General features: G+C 35.1%; 3 protein-coding genes across 7 annotated transcripts; 1 reads left to right on the top strand and 2 right to left on the bottom strand.

The window, feature by feature from the left end:
* Window positions 1-2,641: 2,641 nt before the first annotated feature.
* On the top strand, window positions 2,642-2,965 carry LOC119995604 (non-specific lipid-transfer protein 2-like). Its single transcript, XM_038842115.1, has one exon. The coding sequence runs from the start codon at window positions 2,642-2,644 to the stop codon at window positions 2,963-2,965; it is 324 nt and encodes a 107-aa protein (XP_038698043.1).
* Window positions 2,966-8,779: 5,814 nt separating this feature from the next.
* On the bottom strand, window positions 8,780-14,792 carry LOC119989987 (LEAF RUST 10 DISEASE-RESISTANCE LOCUS RECEPTOR-LIKE PROTEIN KINASE-like 1.4). Of its 5 annotated transcripts, none has more exons than XM_038835806.1 (6): window positions 13,807-14,783; window positions 11,539-11,571; window positions 11,130-11,450; window positions 10,154-11,049; window positions 9,739-9,795; window positions 8,780-8,902 (listed from the first exon to the last, which is right to left on the bottom strand). In XM_038835806.1, the coding sequence occupies exons 1-5, from the start codon at window positions 14,627-14,629 to the stop codon at window positions 9,766-9,768; spliced, it is 2,103 nt and encodes a 700-aa protein (XP_038691734.1). In that variant the 5' UTR covers window positions 14,630-14,783; the 3' UTR covers window positions 8,780-8,902; window positions 9,739-9,765. The 5 variants fall into 5 exon arrangements, with proteins under 5 accessions (XP_038691734.1, XP_038691726.1, XP_038691717.1 ...); XM_038835798.1 differs by lacking the exon at window positions 8,780-8,902 and adding an exon at window positions 9,374-9,614; XM_038835789.1 differs by lacking the exon at window positions 8,780-8,902 and having other exon boundaries at window positions 9,374-9,795; window positions 13,807-14,780.
* Window positions 14,793-19,323: 4,531 nt separating this feature from the next.
* On the bottom strand, window positions 19,324-21,257 carry LOC119990015 (putative glutamine amidotransferase GAT1_2.1). Its single transcript, XM_038835824.1, has 4 exons — window positions 21,083-21,257; window positions 20,175-20,905; window positions 19,843-20,049; window positions 19,324-19,712 (listed from the first exon to the last, which is right to left on the bottom strand). The coding sequence occupies exons 1-4, from the start codon at window positions 21,171-21,173 to the stop codon at window positions 19,458-19,460; spliced, it is 1,284 nt and encodes a 427-aa protein (XP_038691752.1). The 5' UTR covers window positions 21,174-21,257; the 3' UTR covers window positions 19,324-19,457.
* Window positions 21,258-21,952: the final 695 nt, after the last annotated feature.

The raw sequence follows: 21,952 nt of genomic DNA, 5'->3' as shown, positions 1-21,952 counted from the left end.
TAAGTAATTTTTTTCTCTCATTAGTCATTTCTTGTGTTATAATTATATTGTTTTTAAAATTTTGTAAATGCTTGTCAATTATTTTTGAAGATAAACATCACATGATTGAGTGATATAAGAATTTTTGAATTACAGAGATAAACATTTTTTAGAGATAAAAAGTTTTTTTTTAAAAAAATTCTGAAAACTTATTTTCTATTTTTTATTAGTTTTTAAACTTCAAATCTTTATTTCCAAATCGATGGTGAGATTGAGATGTATAAGTTAATATAACTTGCGGGTGTCCACATAAGAGAATTCTTGTATGTGTATATATATATTCCCTAAAGGATCCATAACAGAAATTAGAAACATAAAAAGGCATGGGTGAAAAGAAGAAACTTGTTTCAAAAAATGGTTTAGATAAAATGAATTTGATGACAATTTCACAAGAGAAACTCAATTATATATTTTTTAAGAGTTTATATATATATAAGGATGTGATTTAGATAATAGGGTAGCCAGCTAGATATATAATATGTGCTTTGGAGGAGATCTGTGATGATGAACAAAAGGAAATCTACTACTCGCAGCAACAAATCATATCAAAAAAAAAAAAAGTGTTCATGGATTACCTGGTTATGCAGAACGTGTTCTTCCTCACCCGGATTATTGATCGATCGCTTAAAATACTGGCCGGCAACGAACTTCGTATTTGTGGTCGCGGTCGATGATAATCACGCACCATGAACATGAATGTCTTCAATTCTTTCAGAGAAAATTACAGAACAATGACTCGTTCTTATGTTGTTAGAACACAAGCAGCTCTAATCGATGGATTGATCTAACTGGATTCGGCTCAATTTATAGATGTGGATGCATAACCAGAACTGGCCTAAAGATGCCGATGGAGGTTACAAGCTTTCTTGATCAAACTTTTATGGAATCATTAATTTAAATTATTTTTAATTAATTAGAAAATGTGGAGGGCATGAAGTGTATATATATATATATGTGGGTTTCTCCTCCATGTGTATATATCCTTTAAAACAAAAAGAAAATAACACATCAACAATGACTGCATCGGTTTTCTCTTTCAATTTTGTTACCTAGACGAAGTATAATAAGTAAATAAGAAATACAAGCAACATATATGTTTAAATCGATTTGAAATTCTAAAAAAAACAAAAAGAGACGTAGAGTGAGAGAAGAATTGTTTGACATGCTCACTCCACATAGAACTGCCACCAATGAGCCTTCACCTCTAGGAACCACCAAGAAGGAGGCCACAAGGAAAAATCTCTCTCTGACCAAGTTCATTATGTTGGATATTGGTGGTAATATTTATTTCATCCTAATTCAATTATTTAAATTTTAAAAAATCGGAATCAAGTACTCATTTACCATTTAATTTAATATTTATTTTTTCGTAAATGATTATCCCAAATATGAATTGATTTAAGATCTATAATTTTAGACAATTACTATTTTTTTATTTAAAATTTAACATTTAATTTTCAATCTATTTTTTTATTTATAAGATGGGTTTTGATACCGCGGGAGGTTAGCGATGATGACGAACAAAAGAAATCTAGGTGCTACCAGCATCAAATCATACCAAAAAAAAAAGTGTTTATCGAGGTAATTACCTGGTGATGTAAAAAATATTGAATTTTGCAAACCTGGATTACTGATGACGACATGCTCGTTGAGCCTGATAATCAACAACAAACTTCGTATTTGCACTCGCAGTCGACGATAATCACCATGGATGTTTTCTTTGAGAGAAGATGTGTATATATATATATATATATATAAGTGGTTTAGTAAGAACCCAAGTAATTAATAGATGGATTAATCCTTGATTATAAGTGGATTGGGGGAAATTTAATTTATAGGCAGGCATGTGTGGATGATGCCCAGAAATAAAGGCATGATGTACGCAATGACCTTCTAAGGATGCCGACGACAGATACAAGAATGATTTACCAAACATTTCTGAAATATATCATTAATTAATTTAAAATATTTTTTAATTAATTAGGAAATGTGAAGGGCATGAACTATGAAGGATATATGTATGGGTTTCTCCTCCATGTATGTGTATATATCCTTTAAAACAAAAAGGGGGGAAAAAAACATCGGTACTCTCTTTCAATCTGGTTGGTTGCCTAGACGAAATACTGTAAATTAATACGAAATAAAATGCCTCATGTTTAAATCGATTTGAAATTATTATTTTAAAACAAAAAAAAAAGAGAGAGACCTAAACAACTGTTTAATTACAACTAATCAACGAGAGGTTTGGTTTAGTCGACTGGGTAAAGCATATGCGTGCGTGTCTAAAGTTTGATTTCAATCGCAAACAATGATGCGATTTTTATCTTGCATATATATTCTTTCATTTTTCTAGTTGACAGAAACAAGCACGGTGTATATATATTATATATGTTGAATCATGTCGCTATAACTAAGCAATAATCTTGGACTCATTACGTACATTAGCGGTAAATTCGATCTGTATTAATTAATTAATCAATAAAATAGACAAAATGGTATTAATTTCTCAGTCGATTCGTCACTATAAATAAATTTTATGATAACTAACAAAACTCACAATTAAAACCAAACATACTTTAATTATAAACTAATTATCAAGAAGATGAAGATGCAGGAGGTCTCCAATGTTGCCACTCTCTTTGTGGTGATGATGTTTGTGGGGACGGCGGTTCCAATGTCGTTGCCTATGCCGCCATCGATGCCGCCATCTACACCGCCGCTGGTATGCAACCCACTGTCGATGGGTGACTGCGGAGGAGCGTTCATGTTTGGAGGGCCGCCGTCCCGGGAATGCTGCATCGAGTTGAATGCCCAGAAGCGATGCTTTTGCCAGTACCTCAAAGACCCCAACCTTAAACCGTATATTGAAAATCCGAATGCTAAGAGGATTGCTGCCGCATGTGGGGTCCCCATCCAAAAGTGTTGATGTCAAAAAAAAAATCTATAATAGATATACTGAATAAGTATATATATATGTGTGTGTGTGTGTCTGTTCTTGGTCAATTTGAATAAGATTTGTGTATGATGTGATATATCATGTACATGTTCTATGGTTTTATGTTTGTTTTCTTTGTTTATTAAAATCCTAGTTTTTCTTTTTTTTTTTTGAAAGAAGGCAATATATTAAGGTAAACCATAATCAAGCAAACTACATTCAGCATATATATCCCTTGCGAATTACTTGCGGATGAGTCCTTTGGCCAGCATATATATCTTGATTGGAAATGGCTCGAATTAATGGGAAGTTTCCATTTTTTTTGATAACCGACAACATAATATATAAGTTTGTCTTTTAGACATTCGATATGAGTCTAAACTCAAACTGTCAGGTCCGCACAATTGATACGAAGCATGATGTATACAATGACCTTCTAAAGATGCCGAGGAAGGATACAAGAATGGTTTACTAAACTTGAAATATATCATTAATTAATTTAAATTGTTTTTAATTAATTAGGAAATGTGAAGGGCATGAAGGATATATGAATGATTAATTTCTCCTACATATAAAGAGAGAAAAACAGTGTTTTTATTTTATTTAAAATCAAGCTTGAAGGGCTTTAATGCATATAATGTAAACTTGAAGTCTTCTTGCAAAGTGATAAAATAAATATTTAGGTTCTCCCACAAAAAGGAAAAACATTAAGGTTCCATCTGGCAATATAGATGAGCATATGCTAACACAGGAAACGCATAAGCGACCATGGATCCCTCAAAAAATTTTTTTTTTTCCTTTAAAAAGATTCTTTATAGTTAAGCCTTCATATTTATGTATTATTAATTTTTTTTATCCTACAGAATATATTAATTTATTTATTTATCTCCTCTGAAATTTTCTTTTTTTGGTAACCCTGAAATTTTCAATTGCACTCCTAATATAAAATTATAATCCGTTTGTCAATAGATATTAAAATTTTAACAAAACTGAATAAATGACAATTTGGATGTGTACATTGTATATTATTAAAAAGTTTATATTATCCTCATTATCTATTACAAAAAAGAAACCAATTTTAGTGAAATTTATTTCAAGAAATTATTGTTTTCATTAGAGAAACCAAACGATGGAAATATAGATAATTTGTTGTTTTCCAGCTTTTTTTCCATCGAAAGTCTTTATTCAATTTGATATGTATAATTTTGATATCATTTGATGATAGAAATAACATAAATTTTACAAACTAATAGTAATCAATTAAGCTTTTATTAAAAAATTATTTGTTTCTTTGGCACGACTTAAACTATTGTTTACAACTTAATTTACACGGAGCCCTAGAGACAACTTGAAATGTTTGTATATGAAAATCATACACACTTAGTTTGACAAACAATATTGACAGTAGCAAATATATTAGCAGATAGTCAAATATGATAGTAGCATAAATGCTGGATAATAATGGTAGCAGATATACTGTCTGAATGGTTGATAGTGTTTGGTTCCACTTTTACTGGTAGCATATATGCTATGTAATATTCTATAGCAAATTATGTGCAGGGATATTACCTTAAACAAAATTATCAAAGAATTATAAAACAGAATAATTATATGATAAAATTGATAAAACATAATAATTATTTAAGAATATAATAATTAAAGAATTAAATAAATTTATTTTTAAATAATATATATACCAACACCTTTGAGAGAGACCCAGATTATAGGGCTGATTTTAGGGTTGGTGCTCGTCATCAGAGGCGGATGAGCTGGAGGAGATGTCGACCAGGACGAGCTGGACATTGATTCCGCTAGATAAGAAGTCTCCAATAAGGTAGATAGAGGTGAAGAGAAGAAAGGAAGAAGACGGGGTAATTCTGAATATAAGTTTTTTTAGGGATAATATGGGGATAATAATCAAATACTGAGGATATAATGGGGATGATAATCAAAATGCTTTCAAAATTGTTCAAAATGGGAATATTCTCGAAGGGCTTTAAAATTGCCCAGATAGTGTCTTGGAATTGCTACCCAGAAATGCTTATTTGGTAAGCATAAAACATTTATCCTAATGCTTGTAAAAATTGCTTACCAAACTAAGCCATAAACATTTTCAAATTGTTCATTTTAGTTGCATTTGGGTATTTTGACCACTAAGTACCTGAATACATCACTTTATTACTAATATTCTAACTATGCCCACCTTGACATGAATTTCTTATTTATAAAAATATATAGATTTTCTATTTTTTTTATTATAAAAATACATAAAAATTATAAGATATAAATAATATATATATGTTTAATAACATTATTTTAATTTCTAGTGTTGCAGATGTCCCCTCTATTGAATATGTCGCTAATTCATATAAAATATGTAGCAATTTGATAATTAATTATTTATGTTCTATAATTAACGTCATAATACCCATGTATGTAATTTGTCAGTATATATGCTACAACAAAAAAATAACCAAACGATCACAATAAGAAACTGGTTGAATTTGTTAATGAAGTTTGAAAAATCTGTGTTCATATGAGAACGGCATGGAAAGAACTCCCTAACTTAGAGAAACATGGAGATGAGGCAATGGTTGAGGAAAGAGCGTACATTCCAAACAACTGGATTGTTGTAGCCGCTGCAGATGCAGCTGTGATTTTGCATGGGTTGTGATGCCCGTTACTAGCTTCTGCAAAGTTGTTGTCTTTGTTCTTCACGATCACGATGACAGCATCTGCTCGAGAATATTTTTAGATATTGAGAAGGTTAGAATGCCAAATAAATGACTTGTTGTCGAACATTTCAATGGCCAAGACTGGCAATCGCATCGACCATTTGCAATGGTTGTTTGCGAAGTTATTGATCCTCAATGCTATCTTTTTAGTGGGTCTGATAGTGATTGCTAAGAATTTGTCTAAGGGTGGTATGATATGAAATTTGTATTATTCTGATTGAGATTTATTATGCATGCTTTTCAATTGTTCATTTTTTTGGTTGACTTAATTAAATGAAAATACAATGCTACCACAAAAAAATTTCCGCTCCATTCACTAACCCGCTCTATGACACAAAATTTTCACATTAAAATCAAACCCTAAAAAATATTGCGTTGAAAATTAATAATATTTTTCCAAGTGAAGAGATGGTATGCCCGAAAATAAAGCATTCCACGTTATAAAGAATTAGTCTTGGAAAGCATTACCTTTTTTTTTTTTTTTTTTTCTAAATCTCATTGTGTTATGTCCCCAAAAATAGACAAAAACATGTAAAAACACTTGAAACGATACGACAGGAGTTTAATGCTTTGGCATATAATGCTACAATGCCATTTATATCAGTAAAAGCAAACCGTTTGGTGGATGAGATGGAACTATTTCTGACTTCAGTCCTGAACATTGAACCTTATGATCAAGTTTACGCGAAGCGTCTCAGTTAGAATAATTCTTCTGCTAACAACAATGCTGCTGAAGGAAGTAATGAAAACATACATGTAGTTCCACACTTGTCTATAAGTACTCTTATGGAAGTGACTAAAACATTTTAGTGTACCAATTATTTTAACACTAACAATCCACATATACAAACGATTGAATCCGATTCTGTTATTTCTGATACAGCAAGAGACTTTTGTTGTGTAAGTTTGTCTTTTAAGCTTCATTTGCCAAACAATTTTGATAGTAGCATATATGCTAATAGCATTTATGTTAGATAATAATGGAAGCAGATATTTTATCTGAATGATTGGCAGGGTTTGGTTCAGCTTTTACTGGTAACATATATGTTATGTAATATATGTGACAAATTAAGTATAGGGATATTATGTTGTGTAATATATTTATTTGTTTATCTCTAAAAACGAAACCATGGTAGCAAGTAAGGTCTAGTCCTGTCAAAAGTCTATAATGTCATATCAAGCACTGACTACGATTCTAAGCATGGAAACTCCCAACTTCTTCATAACGACCTCACTGACTCTATCTTCAAGTCCTACTTCGAATCAACCAATCAATCACAATCATCCTCATCAATCAACGCCATTGATCTCTTGAAGATCCAGTCATTCCTCACATCCTCCTCCTTCGACGCTTTATCGTGCCTCATACGCCTTTAGCGCATCCACCTTTCTAATCGAACTTGATCTTGTACCTCCTCCTACTATGCCGTCTTCCAATTGGAGAATAAAATATATGAAGGTAATGAGAGAAGAATAGTTTTAAGGGGTATTAGGGGTAACAATAAAATAATGAGGACATTTTTGGGATGAAATGGAAGATGCTTGCAAAATTATCCAATTTAGGAGCATTCCAATTTGACAATAAATTGGTTATCAAATTGTCAGAGGAAATGAAGCCAAGCATATATTCTCTTAGAGAAAAAAAATTTCCTAACATTTCAACTTTAATTTGATGAGATTTCATGTCGTCTTATCATTCATGGTAGTGCTAAACATCCATAATAAATTTATATATAACCTTACATAACTGATATGGCATGTTTACTAAGCTTGATGACATGCTTATTGCCCTGGCAAAGTCCAATTATTATCTCACATAGTACTAATATCATCCTGATGACATTATAATTTTTTTTCCTTTTCGTAAACGAAAATTCAAAACATTTTCTCTCTCAAAATACTTGTTAGATTTTGAAAAAAAAAAATTAAATATTTCGAATTAACATGTAAAACTCTTTTCAACAAGATCAATTGTCAATATATTTTACCTAATCATTTTTAATTACATTGTCCCAAATGGATGTCCTTTTTGCCAAATCAATTTAAAGAAGCATATATATACCTAATGTGATTGATAGGAAATTTATATTTTTTTGGTAACCAAGAATATATCATATATACAAGTTTATCTTTTAGACATTTGATGTGAACCAAAACTCAAGCCGTTAGGTCCGCGAAATTGATGTGAAGCTCCTACACCGCCTAATCCAAACACTCATTGCTACGTACAACAAGACATGCGAAGTATCAATGCAACCTCGTTAAGTCCACTTTCTTTCATCACTTTAGATAAGACATAGTTGATCATACATACAACCCTAATCGGTGATTTTGGTTGTAGTGGATTAATTTTCCATCACGAAGGACCCACAAACAAGGACAACAACTCAATCAAATCTCTATATAAACCCCCAAACTAGTGCACCATTTTCTTGCACCTCACATATATTTCACTGCTAGAAATTATGACAATGAAGAATAACATGTCTATTAAGGGAGCGAGTGTGTGCGCGCTACTAGTGATGCTGGCGGTGGCGATGGTAGCTCCCACCGCAGAGGCGGCTGGGGGATGCAACCCAAGGGAGCTGCGTCCGTGCACGTGGGCCATCATGTCGTTGACCGCGCCGTCGAGCAAGTGCTGCGTGAAGGTGAGGGAGCAGAGGACATGCCTTTGTGAGTATCTCAGGCAACCACATCTCTGGCCTTTCTTCAACTCTCCTAATACCAGATTGGTTGCTAGCTCTTGTGGAGTTCCCTTCCCTAGACGATGTTAATTAAAAAGCCAAACCCCCTACATATATATACTTATATATGTGTGTCTATATAGTGTTTAATGAATAAGGCTGTATGTGATGTTATCATGACAAAATTAATAAAAGTTATTAGCAAAATTATCATAGAACCAATACATATGTGGTTTGAATTTTTGTTTTGTAATTATGTTATTCATTATAACCTCAAGTAATGGAGGAGTACCAATTATCATACCAAGAGTTTCTGGCAGAGACGAACTATTACAAAACGATGAACCAATCCATAGAGTTCTCTGTGAAGGAGAAGACATTGACCCTTTTCAGTTTTCACCATGAAACTACTAATGATGAAAATTAGCTCCAAATTTTGTTCCAATGGCATTTGCTTTTTGATGGTTTGGTTGAAGGTTTCTAATTCTATGAACCAACTTCATAGAGTCCTTAAGAGGGTAAAAGTTCACAAGTGAGTCTCCAATTTCATCCTGAAAGAGAGAGACTACAACCCAGTTGTCAAAAGTTTTGACCATCCAGGTTGCACCATGGTTTTATCATGTAATCAGCTTTTTGAATGATATAATTAAGCCCTGCTTTTTACTAAGTATGGTAAGCAACTATCATGCACAAGTACAAGAATCCCACGGGACGAAATCGAAGTCGGGCACAGACAAAATGTAACCAGACTTCCCCCGCATAATATGCGGAAACGTTATATAAATGAGGTTCCAAGCTGTTTTGGAGTTTCAATTTCCATCCGGTCTATCCAGGAATACAAATAAATGTTTCAATTTGGTTTGAACTTGTTATTTTTAAGAGTTTGTAAGGGCAGTGATTTTTTATCAGAAGAATATTAATTATCCTGTACTTTGTGCACCAACACCTCCTATGCCAAATGCAAGTTGATGCAGATGGGTGGTGCAACAGTGAGAAATTCCTCTTTGATATTTTGACAAAGTGAGACTGTACAAAGAGTAAGAAATCGAAATGTAGCACAGATATGTTCAGAAGTTCTATTCTGGATTTACAGATATAGGGATTCCACAGCTGGAGCTATGTTCACCAGAGTTGTTTAGCCTTTCATTTGTCTCCCCGTCTACTTTTTCAAATATGAAATATGAATAGTAGTTCTTTACAGAGACAATTTCTCGTGCCTTCCTAAAATATATCACACAAGATGTTTGGTCAAAAGGCCAAAATTTCACCACATAATCTGATCAAATGCCTAATATCTAAGCGAAAATCTTCAACACAACAGCCAGAAAGTGGATAAATTGCTTACCATAAGCCTCCTCCTGCTTGAATTGGGTCAAGTTGTCCTCCTCAAAAACTCCATATCCTACAAGGATTGAAATTATAGCATGTCAGGGACTCCATTGCAGTGTCTGGAATCAACATATATACGACTTCTCGCACCAAAATCGCAATGAAATTTTTTTGTTTGATAACCCTCATATCAGCACATGAACAGCATAAATACATTGCAGATGTGAATACAAGAATCCGTTTTAGTATATATACATTGCTCAAGTGGCGCAAAAGATGGTGATGTCTCTGCACATTTTAATCTCATATCAAAGATATAACAAACATGATGATAAAAAGAGAAACGGAACATTGGAGATAAGTGAAAAAAATAAAAATAAAGGCTGAATTATCAACTGCTAGAAAGAATTAGTTGTAGTGGAGCAGCTAACCCATTTATCAGCCACAATTGAGTCTGGTGAAAAAGGTGGAGTACTATTATTTATGAGACCAACATCATCCCCGCCAATATCCACCACTTCTGCTTTCTGTCCCCCAAAAGTTTCATTCTCAATTCCTCTCAAGATCCCTCGAACTTCTTCCATTGAAGGCCTCATATCCCTCTCCTGTTGTAGACACCGAAAAGCTAATTCTGCCACTGAGGTGATCATTCTCCTAACGACAAAATCCTTTTCAAAGCCAAGCATTGGATCAACCAGCTCATGCAACGCATGGTTTTGAATTTTGTTGATTGCCATGTTTGCCAAATTAATATCATGACGATGCCTGTTCGTGTCCACAGCTGGTAAAGATGATATAAGCTCAATCAGGACAACCCCAAAGCTATAAACATCACTCTTGTCAGTCAGATGGTAGCATCGATAATACTCAGGATCCACATATCCAGGAGTCCCCTGTGGAGCTGTCGACACATGGGTGACATTAGTGGGAAACAATCGTGACAGACCAAAATCAGCCACTTTGACATGGAAATTGTTGTCGAGGAGAATGTTGTTAGTTTTGACATCACGGTGTATAACATCTAATTCATGGAGGTAAGCAAGTGCCTCGGCTGTCTCTATTGCAATGCTTAACCGAACTGGCCAACTGAGCAAGCCAGAATTTGTTTGCTTCCCAAGAAGATGATCTGCCACAGTTCCATTAGGAATGTATTCATAGACTAGGAGAAGATCTCGGCTATGTTTTGACGTGCATCCATACAAGGTCACAAGGTTTTTGTGCCTTAAACGAGCGAGAATCTCCACCTCATTCATAAATTGCTCGACACGTTTGTTACTACTCTCATGCAGACGTTTTACAGCAACAACACTACCATCACTAAGCACACCTGTACAACCAATCAAGCAAACAATTTAGTGAGGGACCGGAAAAAGTAAATGAACAAGGAAAAATGGAAATCAATCATACCATAGTAAACAGTGCCAAAACCTCCATCTCCAAGTTCTTTAGAAGAATCAAAATTGTCCGTGGCCGTTTCAAGTTCAGCATAGCTGAAGACCTGAACTCCAAAGTAAGCACTACCCTTTTCGAGGTCAGACTTCAAAGAAGGGTAAGAAGGGATGCTTTGAGAGAAATTGGTTATAGGAGTACGAAGGGATTTGCTTGAAGGAGGCCCAGAAATGTCTTTGCTAACAGCTAGGGCAACCTTTCTTTTTCTCCTTCGTATCATGAGGAATAACCAGCATCCCAGAAGAATAAATATGACACCAACACCTCCTATGCCAATGCCTGAAGAAGAATCCAAGCATAACTTAGATGTCCATTACTCTAGCTCACTAAACTAGAATGAAAAATGCATAACAAAATTTTACATTACCTAATCCAACAGATAGATTCCTAGAATTTCCCCCTGCAACAATCACATAGAGAATAAAAATGTCAACTAAAAACATGTATTACAGCAAAAGATACCCAGATAATTGACAAATTCAGACCAAAAAGACATGGCATCCTAAGAAAAAGTACCCATTAAGCCGGTCAACCCCAAAGCAGAGTGACTTGAAAACACTAGAGTCAAGTAAACCTAGCATGCTCTCAGCATGCCATCGTATTGACAATGATAGATTAATAGAAAGCTCTACACCAAGCATAGAAAAATACTAAAGAATCAACGATCAGTTCGTACATGGTAGTTCCATAAGCAAAGGTAAACTCAAATCCTCAGGCAAGGAAGAGAAAAGTCAGAACACGTAATAAAGATCGCAAATGTCATGTAAAATTGACGTAGGATGATTACTCACAAACTCAAATGACCCATAACCAGAAATCAACTTTGAACACTACAAGATTTTCAAAGCAGTATTATCATACCAAAAAAATGATGAAATACCTGGACACAATCGATCACCGCATATGCAGATGGGTTTGATCGATTCCTGATCAAACCCGCACCTACCATGAGATTCACGACATTTTTCACAATCATTCTCAAAAGGATTCCTATAATTCACATTAAAACCATCCCTCAATACCTCCAGTATCGTTGATTGATTAAAGACGAGCTTCTCCACCGAACTACGTAGAATTGGCAAACTAATCCTTTCTTTACAATCAACAGAGCTCAAATCTAGACCACTAGGGACCCGACTAATAAGAAAATAGACGTCTTCCCTCACTTCCCCACCCAATGCACATGAAAACGAGTTATTCAGCGGGTAATTCACGAAGGGCGTGCACCCATAAAAAAGGGTGAGAATCTCATTCCCTGATGAAGCATCAAAGGAACTCTGATCAAGAGTGGTATTGTTGAATTGGGTTGTGCAGCCTGTTTCGTATAGGTCCGACCGAGCTAGACTGATTGTATTTCGTGTCTGGTCGAGTTGGAGTACACGGTAACTTAGCGAGTCGATGGTCAACTCTGGAACAGAGCCGTTGACACATTTGAGGAGGAAATCAGGCGGGCCACAGTAGTCAGGGCGATCGCCGCCGGTGAAGGGGTAGGAAACGTTTTGGAGGGATCCGCAGGAGAAGGTCCGGAAGGCGCAATTCGTGAGGATGGCATCGGAAGAAGTAGCGAACGACGTCGTCTGGAGGACTGAGAAGGCAAAGAAGAGGATGAAAGGTTGCATTGTTGATGAGGAGATGAAGATGGCAAGAAGGATAAAAGAGAGTGGTGGTCATGGCGAGCGGGGTGTTGACTGGTCGAGACTGGCTGTGGCCGCCTTTCCTTGACTGGACTGCTCTGTTGTGAAAATGGAAAAGTGGACAAGGGTCAAAGAAGATAGGCTCTAGTGTTCAATAATTAATTTGTCGTCCCCTCCACCTAATTATATTAATTAATCTTATTTGCACATTGAAAATAGTTCGTGTTTCAATTTGCACAATGTTGTTTAAAATGTTTCAATTTGATTGATTTGTTTCAACTTGATCTCTCAAACAGATTTTCTCATTTTGGGAAAGTCAAACTGCACATGTGGCACGTTGATTGTCCAAATATTGATTGCCACATATGTAGTTTGACTATTCCAAAGTAAGAAAATCTATCATTGAAACAATTTTAACAATTTTATTATTGGGTGACCAAATTGAAACATTTTAAACAACGATGTGTAAATTGATGCTTTAAGGCCGCTTGCTTGCTTCTAAGAAAAAGTTGTATCTCTACAACTCTCTTTGCCCTACAAATTATTGCAAACACTATTGAATTGGGTCTTTTCTTTATTCTTGAAAGAATTTTTTTTTTTTATTATGTTCCTCATCTATGGATGATTCCTCCTTCATCTATGGTTCTTGTAATTTGTGATGTTCTCTTATTCTCAAAATATATATATATATTTTTGTGGTTGTTGAAACTTGAAAGGGGGTGGGGTTTGATCTAAGGGGGTGTTTATTTAAAATGTTTGGTCTAAATATGTTCAAAAATTACCAAATTTTCACCTAATCAATAGTGTTTTTTGCCCTTTCCCTTTCTCAAATCACTATTGATGTGAACCAAGAATCATTGAACCTTTGAACCCAGAAGTTAGAGACTTTTTGCAACATCTGTGTCTTAGTCTCATATGAACACCAGATTTAGCAAAGAAAACAAATTTATAACATGAAAACTAGTTGACATGAATATAGAGATATTGAAGAGTTTGCATACCTGAAGTTCTGGTTTGATTTCCATGACAAGTGGTTAGATAAGTCTGATCAGGACAATGGCAGTTGAACATATTCCTCTCTGTATCATACCCACAAACCCCTCCAGAGTCCATACATGACTCACACAGACTATTATTGGCATCCCAATTCAACCCAAAACCCTCACGAATTGCAGTAACCACGCTGTCGACATTCGGAATTGTCATCAGCTGCAACGATCTTGACTGAGACACAGGAATATAGACACTACTGGCACACCCTGCTACCAAGAACTGGTAGAATGCAAGATTGGTCGAAGTCAATGAAGATGTATTCGCCGGGAGATAAAAGCCGGTGTTAGTAGGTCCAATTACGTCGCAGGTGAACTGAAAGGGTGAAAAAGTCATATTGAGCTGACTGGAAAGGAATTGGCAGCCATAGTAGAGGTAAAGAGGTTCTGTATTAGAAGATAAGGTAAACAGAGTGTCAACTAAAGTGGTATTTTTCAGAGATGTTGGACAAAGGCTGGTCACATAATCTGTTCTGGAGATTGTAAGGAGATTGGAGGAGCTACTAATGTTATCGACCTTGTAAGTTTGGCCCACGATTGTGATTTCTGGAGATTGATCGACTCCAGTACTGCAATTCAGCTCAAACCCAGGAAACCCACAGTAGCTTGGCCTCCTTTCTGATTCCCAAAAAGGGTACCCAACATCCTGAATTCCTCCACAACTGAAAGTTGTATTGCAGGTAATGTACTGCTCGTTGCCATGGACGGAGCTTGGAGAGTGGATTATGATGATGATGGTGGTGGTTATGATGATCAAGAAAGGAAGAGAACCCATTCTCGCAGAGCGAATCAAGAAGAAAATAGTTGTTGGTAATATATAAATAGAAATGGAGGAGCAATCAGAAAGAGTTTTCAAGCAATTTCAGCATCATCAACCATTGACAGATATAGGTGGCCTGGTGGGTTAGTGGGCATAATTACTAAGAGAAGCTTCTGTTGAAGACTTTATATTGGTTAGGTCGGTTAGGGAAAACCTATATTATTTCAATGTAAGAAAAATGGACTTGGAAATAGCGGGGATTATTAGTTATTTATCAACTCCCTGCACGTTAACTAATAATATTCAGTTGCATACGTTAAGAGCTGGGATTTTCAAAGCGGATAGACAGAAAGTCGCTTGGAAGCTTCTACAAAAGTCAAACAAAAGCAGGCCATATAGGAGAACCGAAAGCTGATCTAAAGCACAGAAATTGAGATCCACGTGTTTGCCCCTCTTAAAAAAGAAGAGTTTTCTTTCAACACAAATGTCACGAAAGTTAACATTTGGTTTTTGATTCGATTTTAATCATAACTGATAACCGAAATGTCCGAATTGATTTGATTATAATATTTTAGAATCTTTAACCAATTATATATGTTTAGATAATCAAATCGAAATAACCATATTTTTTGTATCGGATCAATTTTTGGTTTTTAGAGAAATGAAAAAAGTTTGAATAAATCTCAAATAGATTGAGAGAATAATCCATGATCGACTCCAATTTCATATAACAAAGTTTGATACAAATTCATGATAATGATAATAAATATATTATCTCATTACAATTAAAGAAAAATAAATTTACAGGACCGAGAGAAATAATATGATCAAGAGAAAAACGAAAAGAAAACGTAAATGAAGATGTCTTCACTTCCGCTTTAACAACAATCAATCTTAATTTATGTGGATATGCCTCCCATATCCCAATTAATATGTAACTTTTATATATATATATATATATATATATAAAATATTTATCTAATATATATATATATATAGTATAATATATCATATATAATATATATTAATATTATTCGGTTTTTTCGGTTACTGTAACCGAAAAAACCGTAACCGTAAAATATCTAAAAATTTACAAAAATCATAACCATATCCGAAATCATAATCGAAAAATCAAATCCAAAAAATTAAATAACCACAGTTGCAGATCGGTTGTGGACATCCCTAAATGTGACTCCAATCTATTATTATATGCCCGTTTGATAGAGCGATTGTGTTGATTTTCAACGCTAGCGATTAAGTTATAGAAAAAAAATTGAGCTTAAAACTATAAAATAAGTTGTGAGGTGTTTGGTGCAGTTGTGAACTGTTGTTAGCGGTTAAGTTGGGTAAAATATATTTTGTTTGTATTTTTTAATTTTAAATATTTTAAGACAAATTTAATTTACTAAAAATCACAAATAAGCAATTTATAATTTTATTTTTTGAATTAATTAATTTTGTGAACAATATTTATATTATTTGTATACAATATGTATAATATTAATATAGTAAGATGAATAAAATAATATGTGTTATAATGTTTATACATAAATATAAAATAGCGAATGTAAAAACTTTAATCTACATTAAGTATTAGTTTTATTTTTTTTTAATTACTTAAATATGTGGATCCCACACCCAAAAACTACACGCTTTGCAACAAGCTCTCATTGGGGGCCTGTTTTTGCTAGACGGTATCACCCAGCTTATTTGGTCATTTGGCGCAGCAACAGGCTATGCGAACTACCTCACCAAATAGAGCCTATAATATGACAAATAGTCAAATCCCTTGTGCTAAGCAGGTGGAGGTGGCACACCTAGCGGGATCAAACGGGGACCTTTGTTAGGGCTGTCAAAAGTTTGGGCATACCTTGTTGGGTACTCGCCAAGACTAGGATTAATAAGGGGCAGAAAAAAGGGTAAAGGCTTGAAATGTGATTTCGGTGAGCATTGTGTGTTCGAAAAATAGTGCAAGGTGAAATTCAATAAAATCGTCAATAAGATCAAGAGCACTATCAACTATGTTCACTCGGATGTGTGAAATTCTTCAAAAGTTTTCTACCAAAGGGTGGTGTAATATATTTAACTTGTTTTCTTCATTGATGCTTACTCAAGTCTCAAGGTATGCGTGGATCTATACGTTGAAGAGTATAAATGAAGTGTAGAAAAAATTTAAGAATTGGAAAGTATTTCATGAGAAATAGACTACAAAAAAAATTAAGCAGTTGAGAATCAATAATGGGAGTGATTATGCCAACGGTCCGTTCCAAGAATTTTATGAGAAACATGTGGTTGCTAGACACTTCACAGTTACACATACACTAAAGTAGAATGGCGTTGCAAAACAATGAACATAACTTTGTTGGAAATGACAAGATGTATGTTTTCAATTGCAAGATTGGGCAAGGAATTATGAGCTAAGGCTGTGAATACGTGTTATCTAATTAATAGAATGCCATCGACAATAACAACCTACTACCGTGTCAGGGATAGCAAGATTGATCCAAGGGAAAACAATGATATAAAAAGGTATAGATTGTGGTGCTTAGAGTAGGAAAAGATTGTGATCAGTAGATATGTCATCCTGGGCCATGGAGACACAAAGAGAGAGGGAAATGTGAGTTGTGTTTGTCATAAAAGAATTATCTAGAGAGGATTCTTTCGAGATATGGAATGGAGAACTCGAAGGTGGTGAATATTCCATTAACAACACATTTTCATCTTTCTATTAATATGTTCCCGATGACGAATTGATAGACTTGGATGGTTTCATCCCCATCCAAGTCTATCACAAATGAAGAGCGTGAGTCCATGACTCAAGTGCAAAAAATCGTATTTCTCTTGTATGTGATTGATTTTGGTTTTCAATTTCTCTATCTTTTGCTTCGATCGTAAGCATCTTGGGCTATATCTACACAACATTGAATCCCTAACTCTCATAATCCTTTGGGGAAAGAAAAATTCATTGATGCCTGCCTTCTCATCTAAGACACAGGCTCGTATTGTGATTGCATGCATGGCACTCCACAGTTTTCTTTGATTGCATGCTCAAAATGACCAAGATTTTGATGAATTTTTTCCAACTATCGTGGGTGTCAAAGAAGGATATACTCAAAATTTTGAAGTTCAAAATGCGGAAAATGAAGATGAGGAAACAATTGTGTTTGAAGATACAAATATGGTAATTTATTTCTTAGTACTATAAATGTCTCCTTAGAAATGTGGACAATTCAATAATAAATTGTTTATGTTTGGTGTCGTTCAATTGAAAAGAAATTTATTTCTTTGTACTCTAAAATGAGGTCTTAAATCTCAGTCGTTGATGCTCATCAATGATTGATATTTTATAAAATTTACAGCTTCCGTCAAAAACTCGACCTTCTCCTCTCTAATTGACTTGTCAAGGCTATTCAGGCGGCCATCAAAATTCCTCGTTTAAAGGTATGCATCAAGGTTTAAGTGCATTAATTTTATTTTGTGCATATACTATGGATTAGTGATCCTCTACGAAGTAAACGATTGTAAACAAAAATTTTATCAGGATTCAAATACTATAGCAAATCAAGTAAACGATCTCCAAGATGATGATCACGAAATGCGTTCTTGGGACTCCAATTCTCCAAATCAACCAAATGTTATGCTACAACCATGCCCGAACTCGAGGTCGCGTATATGAAACCCGAAGGTGGAGGTGGAAGTCGTGATGAGTGAATCACGAAATCATCGAAACCTTGACAAGTCACGGCTGTAGGTCAGGTAGGGAGGAGAAGGTTGTGTTTTTGAGGGAAAGTATTTGACGGAAGTGTTAAAATATCAATCGTTGTTGAGCGTCAATGACTGAGATACAAGATCTCATTTTAGGATCTCATAAAAGAATTCATATATACCCTTTTGATATTTGTTGGGAAACATTTCTAGAAAGCTTAAAAGAGATGATAATACCAAAATAATCTCCGCTAAAATCTTAACACATGGCATGCAAAGCTGGATTCCCACTAAGTCAAGAGAGCCTCTTCGGCTACCGACCGAGGTAGAAGCAGAGAAGATCACATCCGAAGAGTCTTCATAAGGCGCGGTATCCGATGAGAGAGCACAACTATTTGGTAACCCATGGTGACCCAACACCACAACTACAAGGAAACTAAGAGTGCAATGGGAGGCCAACTCCACTTATGAAAGGAATCCGGATGAAATTAGAGTCTCCCCTCTATATAATACCAAGCATACCTACTTGGTAACCATAGTGACCCAACACCACAAGTAAAGGAAACTAAGAGACCAAAGGGAAACCAACTCCACTTATGAAAGGAATCAGGATGAGATTCACCTTTCCATAAATACGTAACTCAATAAAAGGGGACCACCACTGCAAGTAAACGATTCCAAATTGTGCACTCCAACATTATTAGATTATTAGCTACTTGAGAGAGGGAGAGCTCCGAGCACTCCCGTCTTCCGTTTGATAGTTATTGGTTTGAGCATTGGAAAGGTCCCTCGAGTACACCATTGGCACCCCATAACTTACATGTTTCTCGTGTTTGATAGTTGCTGGCTTGAGTGTTGGAGAGGTTCCTCGAGCACACCCTCGGAGCCCCATAAATTACATGTTCTCTTGTGCAACTCATTATTAGTAGTACCGATGATACTTTCTTACATCGATCCTACTGCTTAATACGTCATCAAGACCGAAACTAGTTTTGAACATGACCAGGAGACAAATAGAAATGAATTATTTAACACAAGGGAACAAACAAGATGAAAGTACATATAAAAGATAGGCAGGGCCCATCAAGTTTTCTATTTGAATACAATCCGGCTCATTTTCTAGTTACATAAACCAGTTTTAGGCACCAGCGGTGTCATTGACAATGCCCTGAAGCTTCTTCCCAACCACTTCTGAACATATTTGGCCCATCATGTGGTAGAAAGACATAAGATCAGATAACTGTTCCACTGACATTTTACCCATCACACTCCTTGCTAGTTTTTCCCTCTCTTCATTCAATTTCAGTCTTTCTATGTATGCATTTGAGTTCCTCACTGTTGCACCCATTTGCTTCAACCTGTTCTCTTGCTGCAAACTTAGTGCTGTATTGGACTGCATACAAATACCACATAAGACAATAATAAAATCACTACTGTGCATTCATTATTAGATTTAGATGTGTTTGGAGCAAATATGAAAACATTCTTTTGTCTGTTTAATATATATATATATATATATATACCTCAAGAAATTCAGCTCCAGCTTCAAGTTCTGATTCTTTTGATGGATGCAGCTCGCGGCGGGTGCTGTATATATTTTTTGCAAGGGAGAAACTTCTCAATATTACTTTTCTTTGCTTCTCCATTTCTTGATTGAGCACAATAGGTTTTGGTACTGATGTTGAGCTGTTCAGCTTCTTCTGATAAAAAATTACTGCCTTCACAAATTCCTGCATTAAAAAAAAAAAAAAAACCCACATATATGTTCAATCAAATCTTTAGTATGAAATTACTATAAATCACAAGTAAGACAACAAATTTGTGAGGCAGGAGTTGATCATATCAATATTAAAACCTGATAGGCTTTCGGGCATCCGGGATAATCGAATTCATCCGAATCAGGCCTCCTCATTCTCTCAGGATGAAATTGGAGTCCCATTATGAACTTTCCCTCTTCAGGATTATATGCATCAGGATCATAAAAACCTTCAGTGAGACCATCTGGCGAATAGGCCATGGGCACAAATCTTTGAGCCAATCTTTTCACTCCTTGGTGGTGATAACTATTAACCCAAATCTCCATTTTATCTTCCTCCAAAGAATCCTTAAACCAATCATGCAATGGAGTGTTCTCCAAAACATTAACCAGATGTCTATGCCCATCATAGTCATCATAATCAATGTGCCTCACTCTATGTTCTTCAGGGCACTTCTTTGAGACCTCTTTCTCTATGTCCATGTAAAGTGATCCCCCACAAGCTACATTTAGGACTTGTGATCCTCTACAGATTCCCAAATAGGGTATGTTTCTTTCAAGGCAAAGTTTTGCCAATCCCAATTCGATTGAGTCTTTTTCTTTGTCAATTGCAGTGTCACTGGCATGTAATCTCCTAATTTCCTCCAATTCGTCTGGTGAAAGACTGGAGGTTTCAGCTTCGTATAATGATGGATCAATGTCTTCTCCTTCGCAGAGAAGAACTCCATGGATTGGCTCAAAGCTCTCTAACAACATATGGACTCCATTTACACGAGGTACAATTACTGGTACAGCTCCATAGCTCACTATTAGATCAAGATGATATTCCCCTGAAAAAACAGAGACCAAAATTGTTCAAAAATGTCGATGCATAGAATCAAAAATCATAATCTTCTGTTCAAAAGAACAAAGACCCAGATCCCAATTTTGTGAACTTTCTTTGAAAAATATGAATTTTGATGCGAAATTAACGGAAATATTAAAAAGCAGAGGACATACGTACGTACCCACAAAATCAACGAACTTGTTCTTGCGAACGCTGCGTCTGGAGACAATGAGAACACGAGGGAGGATTCTGGAGATATCCGAATCGGCCATGAAAATCAGTGAGGGACGGTGTAGGTGTTTGTTTGCAGAGAAAACTTGATTGATTCTGGTTTCTCTGGTCTATTTATACTGAAGAAAAATCCGATTAGGGTTGTGATTACTAATAATAAGCGTAATGATAATGAGTCAATTCTAGAAAAGTGGGGTGGCAACTTCCAGGCGCCGCGTATTATTATATATATATATATCCACATTTCCTAATAACTGGGGTTTTTTTTCTTTGTAAATTCCTAGTAAGTAGGGTTTGATTAAAACAAACTCTATTATAATTTGAAGCCACAAATAATTTATTAATTCAGGAGAAAAAAAAACTTAATGAGTAACTTCTATTAAATTATCTTTAATTTACAACGAAATTGTTATGGAATTTAATGATATTTAAAAGTAGTTAATTAGAGCTGGTCTAGATTAGTCATAAGGCAGAAGGGTATTAACTATTTAAGTATTCAAATTTTTACGATTATATAGTTTATTTTATAAAATTGACACGAAAATTTGAGCCTCAAATTAATGCAAAAGTTGGTGAACACTAGGTTTATGATCTGTATACCATACACACATGCACCTTAACTAATGTTTATCTTGGGGAGGAGAAGTGTGAGACGGGTCAAAGCTGAGGAAAATCTGACTTGGGGAACAAGTGTGTCTGTGTGTGTTTATATATATATATATATATATATGTATATATAGCTTCTTTTGGGATCTGGTGACGCATTTATCCATAAATGAATTAGAAAAATAATACACGTACATATGAACTAAATAATGGA

This window comes from Tripterygium wilfordii, chromosome 3, assembly GCF_013401445.1.
Source record: "Tripterygium wilfordii isolate XIE 37 chromosome 3, ASM1340144v1, whole genome shotgun sequence".
Lineage (NCBI taxonomy): Eukaryota > Viridiplantae > Streptophyta > Magnoliopsida > Celastrales > Celastraceae > Tripterygium > Tripterygium wilfordii.
This window is presented reverse-complemented; position numbering and strand designations above follow the sequence as displayed.